This window comes from Ammospiza caudacuta, chromosome 15, assembly GCF_027887145.1.
Source record: "Ammospiza caudacuta isolate bAmmCau1 chromosome 15, bAmmCau1.pri, whole genome shotgun sequence".
NCBI lineage: Eukaryota > Metazoa > Chordata > Aves > Passeriformes > Passerellidae > Ammospiza > Ammospiza caudacuta.
Window position 1 is genome coordinate 5,292,018 of NC_080607.1, and position 12,025 is coordinate 5,304,042.

Here is a 12,025-nt window from a genome sequence, read left to right on the forward strand (position 1 = left end):
ACTGCCTGAATCCTGCTTAGCGTGCACTTGCAATCCTGGCTGCAGTTCTGGCAGCTCCTGCCCAAAGGAGCACTGGAGTGGAGCTGCAGGAGGTCAGGGAAGGGCAGAAAGGAAGCTGGGACAGGCTGAGTGAGCTGGGAAAGATGCAGCATCAAGGGGGGCCCAGCAAAGCTCTGCAGCATCCCGAGGGGCAGAGAGAGAGGGGCAGCCTGTGCCTGCCCCTGCAGCAGGAGTCTGACCCCAGGGCTCTCTCGGATTGATCCCGGGGCTCTGCCGGGCTTGCCCCTGGAGCTCTGTGGGACTGGCCCCGGTGCTCTGTGGGACCGATCCCGGTGTTCTGTGGGCCCGACCCCAGTTCCCTGTGGGGCTGATCCCGGTGCTCTGCGGGACTGACCCCGGGACTCTCTCGGGCTCGCCCCTGGAGCTCTGCGGCGCCGAGCGCGTGACACGCCGAACACTGGCGGCGCATGCGCAGAGCCGCGCGCAGCTCCCGCGCGCCCGCTGGACCCCGCCCGCGCCCTCGCGCGCGCGCAACGCTCAACCACCGCCCCCCGAGCACGCGCGGCGGCGCGGTGACGTCAGCGCGCCCCGCCTTCCACTATAAAAGCGGCGGCTGGTGGCGGGCGCCATTGTGGTGCGCCAGGCCCGGCCGTGCGGAGCGGGCCCGCAGCGCCTCCGCCTCTCACGCCGCCAGCGCTCTCGCTCCTTCTCTCTCTCTCTTTCTGTCTCTTTTCCTTCCCTTTCCTCTTCTTCCTCCTCTCCTTTCCTCTCCCTCCCCTCCTCCCCCCCCCGCCGCGGACATGCCGCGCGTCTACATCGGCCGCCTGAGCTACCACGTCCGGGAGAAGGACATCCAGCGCTTCTTCAGCGGCTACGGCCGCCTGCTCGAGGTCGATCTCAAAAACGGGTGAGCGCCTTCGTCCGTGCGCCCCTCCCGAGGGCCCCGGGCCCGCCGGGCCCGTCCATGTCGCGGCCGCTGCCGCGTGGCGCCGGCTCAAGATGGCGGCCGGGGGGGAGCGGAGCGGGGGGGCCGCGGCATCGTCCGGGGGCCACGGAATGGACCGGGGAATGGACTGGGGGCTGCGGCGTGCACCGGAGATGGCGGAATGGGCCGTGGAATCGACCGGGGAATAGACCGAGGGTCGTGGCGTGCACCGGGGACCGTGGAATGGACTGGGGAGTGTGGAATAGACCGGGGAATGGACCGTGGCCCGCGGCGCGCACCGGGGCCCGTGACATTGGGCTCCCCCCGCCGCCGCCTGACCGGGCCTTTCTCCTGTGTCCAGCTACGGCTTCGTGGAGTTCGAGGACTCCCGCGACGCCGACGATGCCGTGTACGAGCTGAACGGGAAGGACCTGTGCGGGGAGCGGGTTATCGTGGAGCACGCCCGCGGCCCCCGCCGCGACAGGGACGGCTACAGCTACAGCAGCCGCAGTGAGTCCGGGCCCGTCCCTCCCCGCGGGGCTCGGGGCGGCGGCGGGCAGGGCCGGGGGCGGGCAGGGCTCGGCTGGCACCGAGCCCCGGGCTGGGTGGGCAGGGTCGTTAGTGGGGGGTAGCCGGTGCACCGCTGGGGCTGCAGCGTTTTCCTCGGCACCAGCAGCGCACTCGGGTATCCCGGAGCAGTTGTGGCTCCCAAATCGTGGCCTTGTAGAAAGGGTTTACTCTGCTAATTAACGGCTCCAGTATTCCTGGGAGCATTTAAGATGTGACAGCGATGTTGCATCAGTAGTGTTAGTGTATAAATATCGTTGTGTAACTGGGGGAGAATCGCTCAGCTGTGAACTTTGATGTGATTGATTCAGTTGGATATATGGGAGGGGTGGGGGGAGGTTTTGGAGCAGTAATCTGTTGTGCTGAAGGGGGGGTATTGTAAATATTTCTGTGCTCAGCTCGCTCGTGTAGCTTCTTGAGCTGAGCTGTTTAGAGCTTGAACGGCCTAGTACTGTAACTAAAAGTACTACGGTTGATTTTTCGGTGGTGTTTGGAATCGTGGTGTTGGGGGGGGTGGGTTTCTGTCTTTTTAAAAAAATCAAATGTATTATGTTGTTTTAAAATTGTTGCATGTTCAATTCAAACTTTTTAACAAGTCCTTGATGTTTCAATTTAAAAGTGACCAGTGGGGCTGAGGCTGTGTCCACTGAGGCTAAGATGACTGCCTTTCCTGGCCATGGCTTTTCCATACATTGTGTGACCCTTGCCCTATGACCCTTTGGCTGACCTTACCGGAAGCCATGACGACAGCAGCCTTTTGCCATTAGACGCAGGGTGATGGTGAGGATTCCAAGGGTTAGACAAAACTGGTTAAACTGAACTAGGTGACTGTTACCTTGCGTGTTTTGTGGCCAAACCACCACCAAAAACCTCATACTGTGATGTAAGTACTTAGTGTAACTAGTAAACGTTTTTGTAAAATGTAGAAATGCATGTAATCAGTTAAGTTTTATATTTTACAATGTTCTGTAAAATAAAACTTAGCAAGGTGAATCTAATAAGGAGCAGTCACTCTCTAACAGATCATAGGAGCACAGACTTGTAGGATGTTAGTCTGTTTGATTTGCCATTAATATAGATCATGGCAAAATTGCAAAGTTTATTGGAGGCTTAGCGAAATAAAGTCCTACTCCAGTAAATATGACTGTTAAACTAACTTTTTCAGAACATTGATCCTCCTTCGTGCTAGGAGCCAACCTAACTTTGTTTCTTTGTACATCAAGGTGGGGGTGGTGGCGGATATAGCAGTCGGAGACAATCGGGACGAGATAAATACGGACCGCCCGTTCGTACAGAGTTCAGGCTGATTGTTGAGAACCTTTCCAGTCGCTGTAGTTGGCAGGATTTAAAAGTAGGTATTGATGTTCTGTGTTTGGAGTCTGTTGTGAATATCAGGAAGCAATAGCTTCCTTTAATAGCAATGTTGATTTTGTTGCAGTAGAATAATTTAAAAGTGTTTGTGTGCACTGAGTGCTGTTTGCAGAACCCCCCCGTTCTGTAGCTGCCCTGTGCTTCCTGCAGGATTTCATGAGGCAGGCTGGGGAGGTGACCTATGCAGATGCCCACAAAGAACGTACAAATGAAGGAGTGATCGAGTTCCGCTCGTATTCGGACATGAAGCGGGCCCTGGACAAGCTGGATGGCACAGAGATAAACGGCAGGAAGATCAGGCTGGTGGAGGACAAGCCACGCTCCAGCCACAGGCGATCCTACTCCGGCAGCAGGTCCAGGTAACTCGGGGGACACACTGCAGCAAAAATGGTGCAGCAAAAATCCGCATGGGAATGGGTGCCCTACCTGCAGCAGTCACCCTCAGCTGATGGTTTAGGAATAGGAGGCCTTAGTGTAGAAGGAAACATTTTACATCAAACAGCAAAGCCAGGTTTGAGCAATTTTCCACGTGTGAAACCTCAGATGTGATTCACTGACAGTATGTTAAACCCACCATGGTGGGACCACCCTTGCTCCTGAGAAGTTCTGTAGCAGCTTTTCTCTGTTAGATTATGCTACTGGATAGCACAGTGTATTAGATACAATCAGGAGGGTTCTTCCCTGTGAGGATGGACTTCCCAGAGCAGCTGTGGCTGCCCCTGGATCCCTGGAAATATCCAAGGCCAGGTTGGGTGGGGCTTGGAGCAACCTGGAATAGTGGCAGGTGTCCCTGCCCATGGCAGGGGTGGAACAGTGATCTTTGAGATCCCTTCCATCCTGTACTTGATGATGGAGGGCACAACCAGGCAAAGAGAAAGGGCATGACATTTTAAATGTCTGCAGGTCACGATCCAGGAGACGGTCTAGAAGCAGAAGTCGGAGGAGTCGGAGCAGCCGCAGCAGATCTCGTAGTGTCTCCAAAAGCCGTTCCCGGTAAGTGCCCCAGAGTTAACACTGTCAGTGCAGGAACTGCCTTGCTGACAGATGTTTACAGCTGCTGGAAGTGTACTGCAGGCCATGCAGAATAAACTCTCTCCCTCTCTCTCTCTTTGAAAGATCTAAATCCAGGTCACGAAGCAAAGACCGCTCCCGTTCCCGATCCAAAAGCAGGAAGTCCAGATCAAAGAGCAAATCCAAACCCAAGTCTGACAGGGGGTCACGCTCACACAGCAGATCCAAGGAGAAGTCAGAGAAGTCCCGGTCCAGATCCAGGTCCAGGTCTCGATCTCCCAAAGAAAATGGTAAAGGGGATGCTAAGTCTAAGTCCAGGTCCAGGAGCAGGTCTCGCTCCAACTCTCCGCAGCAGCAGCCGTCGGCCAAGGCTCGCTCTGAGTCACCGCCCAAGAGAGCCGCCTCCAGGTCCCGCTCCAGGTCCCGCTCAAAGTCCCGCTCACGATCAAGATCCAGTTCAAGAGATTAGGACTACAACTCTCCTCTCACCTTGCACACTATTATGGAACATTTTCCTACCTGTCAGGCCATTAGTGTTATGTTAGTACTTCAGAAGTTGGTTTTTTCTCTTGCAGGAGTGAATGGCCTAAGAACTAAGGCATAAAGGTTTAATTTCTATCCCAAATTTGACAATACCAGGTGGAATGGTCGTACAAAGCAGGAAGAGTCCCCATTTTATAGAAATTGAGCTAAAAGTTTGATTTTATAGCATTTCTGCAGGAGTAACTTAACTACTCTTAAATGCAAAGTGGTTTTTATATTAAAAATAAACTGAATATAAACAGGCTTAAATATGGGCTTTTTGAAAATATCCTTTTTTCCTATTTTTTTTTCATGGCATTAGAACCATGGGTGTCATTAGCTTCATAGGTTTCAGCTTGCTGCCAAAGGCAGGATTGCCTTGCTGGGCAGGTCACACAGTTTATCTTAATTTTGGAAGGAGTCAGCAAACTGTATAAACCAGTAACAGTACTAGGAAGATTTTAGACCAGCAATAAACTCAAGTTGGAGGACTTAGGTTGTACCTTGACTTGCCAAAAGAACATTCCCCCCATACTGAGACTGTATTAAAGGTGACAAAGGTACTCTGGAACGTGTATCCTACAGTATTGCTAAAAACCCCTTTGTTCCAGACTTGAAAGAATAAAAGCTTTCTGACGTTTCTTGCTTGAATCTCAAGTGTCACTGTTGTCAGACACGAAAGTGTCTCTTGGCTGTGCTCCAAGTCCTTAGTATGCTGTATGGTTTGTCAGCCTCTGAATCCCCATTGGACATGAAACCCAGGTAAAGAAATCTGTCTTCCCTCCCCTTTGACTCACTTATGTTAACGTTTTGCTTCAGACTAGGAGAATATAATCCACTTGTGTGTAGGTCCGAACTTTATTGGAAATGTAATCTCTTGGAGCTAGAGTTCTAGTTTTAACAAAGGCTTTGCTAAACCACAGTTGCCAGTTCACTAAAATTGTGGAATAAGACTCATCCCAAAAAATCCCCTTTATAGTTAAATTGATTTTTGTAACATGCAGTAGCAAACATTAGAACTGCCTTGTACTCTTTATACAACGTGTAGTTTGACTTATATAAAATTAAATTGGTGACTCAAACTCTTGTGTTCATTGCAGTGAAATGGGATTCTTGCTCTGCCTTGTGCTGGGGAAATCACAAGGTACCCTGCTTTTATGGAAAAAACTACTTTGGTTTAGTGAGAGACTTGGTAGCTCTTGACAGGCTCTTGGTGGTGTGCTTGAAACCAGCACAAGCTCTTTGTGTCCCAGTGTGTCACCTTGTCCTTTCTGCAGGCGTGGCTGGGTGTGACAGCTGCATCTCTGGTCCCAGCTTCCACACCTGCCCAGAGGAATTGGGTCAGCACAGTGCACATGGGAAATGTGACTTGATGCCAACTTGTCTTTCCTGGAATTTCTTTATGCTGTAAACAATTCTCCTGAAATTTCAGTTTCTCACCATTTCCCGATGGTCTCTGAAAAGCTGCATTTTGCCTGTTGCAGGTGAGTATCCGTGCTGGGGTCCTAGGGAGAGTGGTGAGGTCTGAGCTCACGTTCCTGGAACCTGAAGTGGTTCTGTGCCTGGTGTAGCCACAAGATCAGGTTATCGGCCTGGCTGCTGCAGTGCTATCTGCAGCTGACCCTGGTGGTAATTTGTGATAAGGAGTTCTTGGGTTAAATTGGAGCTGTTTGCTGAGGGTGGTGTATGTTAGCATGAATACAAAAATGGTGTTGCAGTGTTGATTCCTGCAGGATCTCAGATTGGGGGGTGGGGAGTACAGGGGGTTTCTTTCAGAATTCGCACTGGGCAAGAACAGTTAAGTTCAGGTTTATAGCCTAAGATACACTTGAGGACATACTTATTTGAGTTAAGCTGCTTTGGTTATACTTTTGATCATGGAGTAGGTCAGACTCGAGAGAGAACTGCTCCTCTTTGTAAAGCAACTTCACAGAGAACTCTGGTAAAATGCACATCACAGTCCTCAAAAGAGGAATTGAGCTTGGAGCTCAGCAGGTTGAATATGCATATTCCCAGTATGTGTGATAAGATATTGACCATTTCTTTTTTGTAGATACATTTCCTTCTTTTTAAATCTGACCCCAGTGCTAGCCCGAGGCTGTTCTGGCCACTCTGGGGCTGTGGGCACCCCAGCCTTGGTCAGCAATGCAGAGATGGCTCCTAACCAGCTGCACCCAGCTTTCTGAGCCAGGATTTTTTGTTTTGAGCTGTTTTGAGTCCTCCTTATTTGTGAATTACAGGTCCCAGCTAATGCATGACTCAAAGTGAAATTCATTCACACCACTCGTACTAAGACTCAACTTCTGGGCATGAATCTGGGTGATTTCCTGACTCTTGTTCACAGAAAGTGACTTTTGCAGGGTTGTCTTGTCTAATTTAGAATATCTTAAATACTCTATATTCATTGTAAAATGAATGCCAGATTGCATTTAACCAATTTACCTGGAACTCCTTTAAATATCAAGATTTCTTTCTGTGTTACTGGAGCCACACTGTCTTGTCTCCTTTGGCTGCTGCCCTTCGCTGTGCCAATGAAGCAGGGATTCCTTGGCATGACTCACCCTTCTGGATGGGTTTCCTCTGGAAAGCCAGGAGGATTTTGGTAGTGCCAGATCCTGAGTCAGGCAGTGAAGTGCATGGCTTGTGATAATGCTGTAAGGAACCAGCAAAACCCAAACACCCTTAGTGGTCCAGCTCTGCCAGCAGCACTTTTTGTGGGAGTGGAACACTCTGAGGCTGGTGTGTGCTGGTAATCACAAGTGTGATTATTCCTGAGATCTCTTCTGGGTGTGATGGAAGGGGTTGGGATAATTCTCCATGCAAGGGTAAAAGGCTACAGGACCTGCATGTGGTTTGCTTTGCCTGCAGTAGCAGCAATAGTTTGATGGGGAAACCACCTGACCTTGTCATAACTCAGTTTATAACCTGACCCTGGACACAGTCTTTTGGGGATGTGGTTCAGAATTGGGCTACCTGACTTTTTTGGGGGGGGCTTGGTTTTTCGTTGTTGCTTTTTTGTGGGGTTCTTGTGGGTTTTGGGGGTTTTTTGTTTTTTTTTCTGCATTTGGTATAATAAATATTCTTTTGTCTTTAAAAATACAGAAGAGAAACCTGCCTTGTCATCAAATGTAGGGTGCAGGATTGACCAAATCTAAGTGTCCTGTAGCAAATTGTGAAAGAGAAATCAATACTACAGTTAAAAGTGAAACTCAGAATCTGGGACTGTATTTGCAGTCTGGTGTGACGGTGTTCACAGGGGTTTTTGGATGAGGGAAGAGACGAGGATTTGACTCCACGTTTCAGAAGGCTTGATTTATTATTTTATTATAAATATTACATTAAAACTATAGTAAATGAATAGAAGAAAAGGTTTCACCTCAGAGGGCTAGCCAAGCTAAGAATAGAAAGGGAAAGAATGATAACAAAGGCAGCTGCCTCAGTTTCTCTGTCCGAGTCAGCTCTGCTGTCACTGGCCATTAATTACAAACATCCAAGATGGGCCAATCACAGATGCACCTGTTGCATTCCACAGCAGCAGATAACCATTGTTTACATTTTGTTCCTGAGGCCTCTCAGCTTCTCAGGAGGAAAAAATCCTAAGGAAAGGATTTTCATGAAAAGATGTCTGCGGCACTCTGGTCCTGGCCTTTTCCTATATTTGAAAAAGCATCCTTCCATGTGTTTTGTTTTCTGACATAAATGCAAATTTTGTCCTTAAATCATAGAATCCCAGACTGGTTTGGGCTGGAGGGACGTAAAGCCACCCAGTGCCACCCCCTGCCATGGGCAGGGACACCAGCCACCAGACCAGGCTGCTCCAAGCCCCCTCCAGCCTGGCCTTGGACACTTTCAGGGATGGAGCAGCCACAACCTCTGTTTGATTTCCTTTTTATTTGACTCACAACTTCTGTGTCTGATGTACACTAAAATAAGTTTCTCACCTTGCAATATCACTGCTTGGAGCAGAGCTGAGGGTCCTGAGTAAGTGACCTCCTTTTTCCTACTATAACATTTCTACCTCTCCATTCTATGGTTTCAGATTTTGTTTATAATTGGGAGATTACTCTGTCCCAATGCTGATTGTAACAACCTTTAGATCAACAATGGGGAGGAGCATTTAAAGCAATTCTTGGATTTCTTTGTCACACATGGAATAACTTGAACTATTTCCAATTCCTACTAAAGTGTAGTTTAGGTTGGCACTGTAACATCCACAGAGCAATTTCGTACATCAAAGAGCAGAAGTCATGAAAGCAGGAACTTGCCTGAGGAGCCTGGAAATCCCAACAAATAGCTGAGGTGCTGGGAATGTCTTTGAGAGGTGATGCAAACCCTGGGATCATAGGAAACATTCATCATTTGGATGTGGTTGGTGATAAAGTTTTTCCTTTGGGTAAGAACTGAGTACAGTGATTTCAATCCAAAATACCAAGAACAGTGGAGGGAAAGCTGCAGGTGGCACAAGAGTTGGGAGTGACAGCCTGTGCTGGCATATGGATGGAGTGGGGAGGTTGTAGATTTATTACTGCTGTGTGCAGCTCCTGGAACAGGATCATCCTGCAAATGGGAATAAGAAGTTAGTTCTGTTAAGCCTCAGCAGCTCTGCTGTGTCCTGGCTTTGTCAGGGCTCTTTAAAGCAAACAGGAACGTGTTACTTTAACAGGTGAGAAGCACAACTAACACAAATAATGCTCTGTGTAGTGGCAGCAGTTCAGGAATTTTATCTGTGTGTCCTTAGGACCATAATGGTCACTTTTACACCATGATCAGCCCTTTCCTCCCCCCCTTTTTTTGTGGTCAAGTGAAAATTATGAAATAGCAGAATATGGGCTCAACTCTCCCAGCTCCCTCACACTTTATAGGTTTGCAAAATGTGTGTGTAGGTGTCAGAGGGGAAGTTTCTGCTGTTTCATAATCCAGTAAAGATTTGCAATAAACAAACTGCTCTGGAGTGGCTCATCAACTTCCACCCTTTTAGCAACATCTGTCTTTACCAGGCTGGGCTGGAAGCACATGGGTGTGTTCTGTGGAAGAAGGAATGGCAGAGCTGTTGGTATCATCCACACCACAGAAAAAAGTGCTGATCACAGGAGATGTTTGCAGCTCATGCATGACTCAGAGTAGTTCACACCAGCTCCTACTAGGACTCAACTTTTGGGCATGATTCTGGGTAATTCTCTGACTCAAGGGCAACTTGACTCTGGTTCACAGAAAGGGCTTTTGCAGGGTTGTCTAATTTAGAATATCTTAAATACTCTTTTTATTCATTTTAAAAGCAGACACGTCTTGCTCCAGTGTTTTTCCTTTGGGTAAGAACTGAGTACAGTGATTTCAGTCCAAAATACCAAAAACAATGGAGGGAAAGCTGCAGGTGGCACAAGAGTTGGGAGTGACAGCCTGTGCTGCCATGTGGATGGAGTGGGGAGGTGGTAGATTTATTACTGTTGTGTGCAGCTCCTGGAACAGGATCATCCTGCCAATGGGAATAAGAAGTTAGTGCTGTTAAGCCAGGAGGTGTTCAGTGGGTCACAGTTCATGGTGTGAGCTGTGTGACCACAGTGCACAACTGCACCCAGGGAGCTGCTGGGGCAGGATGGGCTAAGGTGCAAAGTGCTTTCACAGCTCTTGTGCTCCTTGTTCTGCTCAGCATCAGCACAAGAGGAAAACAGCAGAGTCTCTTGTGATCACAGTGGTGACAGGGATGCTGTACAATTCACCTGGGGGTGCCACAGCAGCTCCTGTTCTGCTCAGCTCTGGTTCCAGCATGGAGCACATGCTGACAGTAATGGGAGACACAAGAAAAGTGTTTCTGAAAGAGCCTCTCCAATTACCTTGTCTGAATCTATTTGCTGACAATTAAAACCAGTTGCTCTGTGACACTGAAAGTGTAATCCACCACTTGCCATCATTCAGGTGTCAGCTGTGTACATGTGGCAGCCCAGACCAGAATTGTTCTGTAATTCTTCACACACAACATGCTCCTAGAAAGCATGAAACTGATACACAGCATTGCAGCAACCTTCCCAGGGGCAATGAAAGCTGTGGATGGCAGCAGCTTCCTGGTGCTTCATGTTTTAGGCTTTGGGACATGACTGTGGGTGACGACAGGAGAGACAGGCACTACCCCATGTGTGCTGCCATCCTGTGAATAGCAGGATGTTGTGGGGATGAATCCCAGCAAAACAAGTCCCAGAGCAGCACAGCCCTGCACACATTGGGTCTCGTGGGACTAATGGACCAGCAGAGTTGAAAAATCCAGATCAGAATAAATTAAGTCATAAAAGCATTACAAAGAGATAGGTTTAAGTAAACAAAAGTTCACAAAATCCCAGAATAGCTCAAGCTGGAGGGGATCCATAGGGACCATTGAGTCCAAACCCCTGCTCCTGGCAGGAGCACCTACAATGAAACCATAGGGACTGAGTGTTGTTCACACACTCCCTGAACTTGGTGCTTCCCTGGGAGCCTCTTCCAGGCACTGAGCAGCCTCGGGGTGAGAAACCTTTTCCCAATGTCCCACCTGAACCTGCCCTGAGGCAGCTTTGCTCCATCTCCTCGGGTCATTGCTGGTCCCAGAAGGGGGAGATCAGCCCCTGCCCCCAGAGGAAGGTGCAGACAGCAATGGGGTCACCCCTCAGCTTCTCCCCTCCCAGCTGGACGGGCCAGGTGGCCTCAGCTGCTCCTCCCAAGTCCTGCCCTTGGACCTTTCACCATCCTGGTCCCCTCCTCCAGCCCTCATCTGTCCTTGGTGTGCTGAGGAGCCCAAACTGTCCCCAGGACTGCAGGTGAGGCTGCCCCAGTGCAGAGCAGGACAGTCACCCCCTCAATGTCCCCTGGGGCAGGGCTGGCCCTTGGGGCTGCCAGGGCTCCTGCCCCGCTTGCCCTCAGCCCAAAGCCCCTGAGCCCCTTCCCCAGGAGAGCTCCCCAGGGTGTCAGTTCAGTTCCCTTCCAACAGAGGTCACAGAAATGGAAGTTGAGGCCAGAGAGGGAAATGACCTGATGTTACATCAGCCAGAGGGCTCACTGGGAAGCCAAAGCTGTTTTCTCTTTTTTACCTAATGTAGCTGTTCCCTAGGAATCCATCATTCTGAATTCCTGATTTTTTTTTGCAGCAAGCTTAGCCAGGAACAGGGAACTGATGGGCTGCTTTTCAAGTAACTGAGTTTCACTCTGCTCCTGATTCAAATCTGTTTGACCTTCCCTCTGCAGCATAAAAGGACTGATATGGGAAAATCTTTTTCTACACTGTGCCAATGGAGTTTGATTTGAAAATGGGAAAGAAGACAGTAGCAGCAAAGGAAATATATTGTTACTTCCCTCCTGATTTGTAGGATCTGTTGCTTCATCAGAGTCTGACTTAATATTTTTAATGTAGTAAAAATTTTGGAGTACAAAACTCAAGTGGCAAGGAACTTGCAGATACACTGAAGCTGTGAGGGTGTTCCTACAGTCTCCAAAGTGAGCAGGAACACTCTGTGCCCGGGTTTGGGCAGCCAGAGCTGGCTGTCAGCGTGAGCAGGCAGACACCTCTCCCCAGCCCATCAAAAGCACAGCGAGGGCTCCTCTCAGAAGCTTCTTGTACATCTGGCCCTTATGCTTCCAGCCTTGGTTCCTCCCACTCCTGCTTTG

At 49.4% G+C, this 12,025-nt stretch overlaps 1 protein-coding gene across 1 annotated transcript; it reads left to right on the forward strand.

The window, feature by feature from the left end:
* Positions 1-653: 653 nt before the first annotated feature.
* Positions 654-5,478, forward strand: SRSF6 (serine and arginine rich splicing factor 6). The gene is made up of 6 exons (XM_058814963.1): positions 654-907; positions 1,287-1,435; positions 2,716-2,843; positions 3,014-3,222; positions 3,767-3,856; positions 3,980-5,478. Exons 1-6 carry the CDS (start codon positions 801-803, stop codon positions 4,341-4,343), a joined length of 1,047 nt encoding a protein of 348 aa, XP_058670946.1. The 5' UTR covers positions 654-800; the 3' UTR covers positions 4,344-5,478.
* The last annotated feature ends 6,547 nt before the right edge of the window (positions 5,479-12,025 follow it).

Excerpts from the sequence above, each read along its gene's own strand:
- SRSF6 (XM_058814963.1), top strand. The coding sequence starts at position 801 with ATGCCGCGCGTCTACATCGGCCGCCTGAGCTACCACGTCCGGGAGAAG. Across the intron at positions 908-1,286 it reads GAGGTCGATCTCAAAAACGG|CTACGGCTTCGTGGAGTTCG; the intron begins GTGAGCGCCTTC and ends TCCTGTGTCCAG. Across the intron at positions 2,844-3,013 it reads GTAGTTGGCAGGATTTAAAA|GATTTCATGAGGCAGGCTGG; the intron begins GTAGGTATTGAT and ends TGCTTCCTGCAG.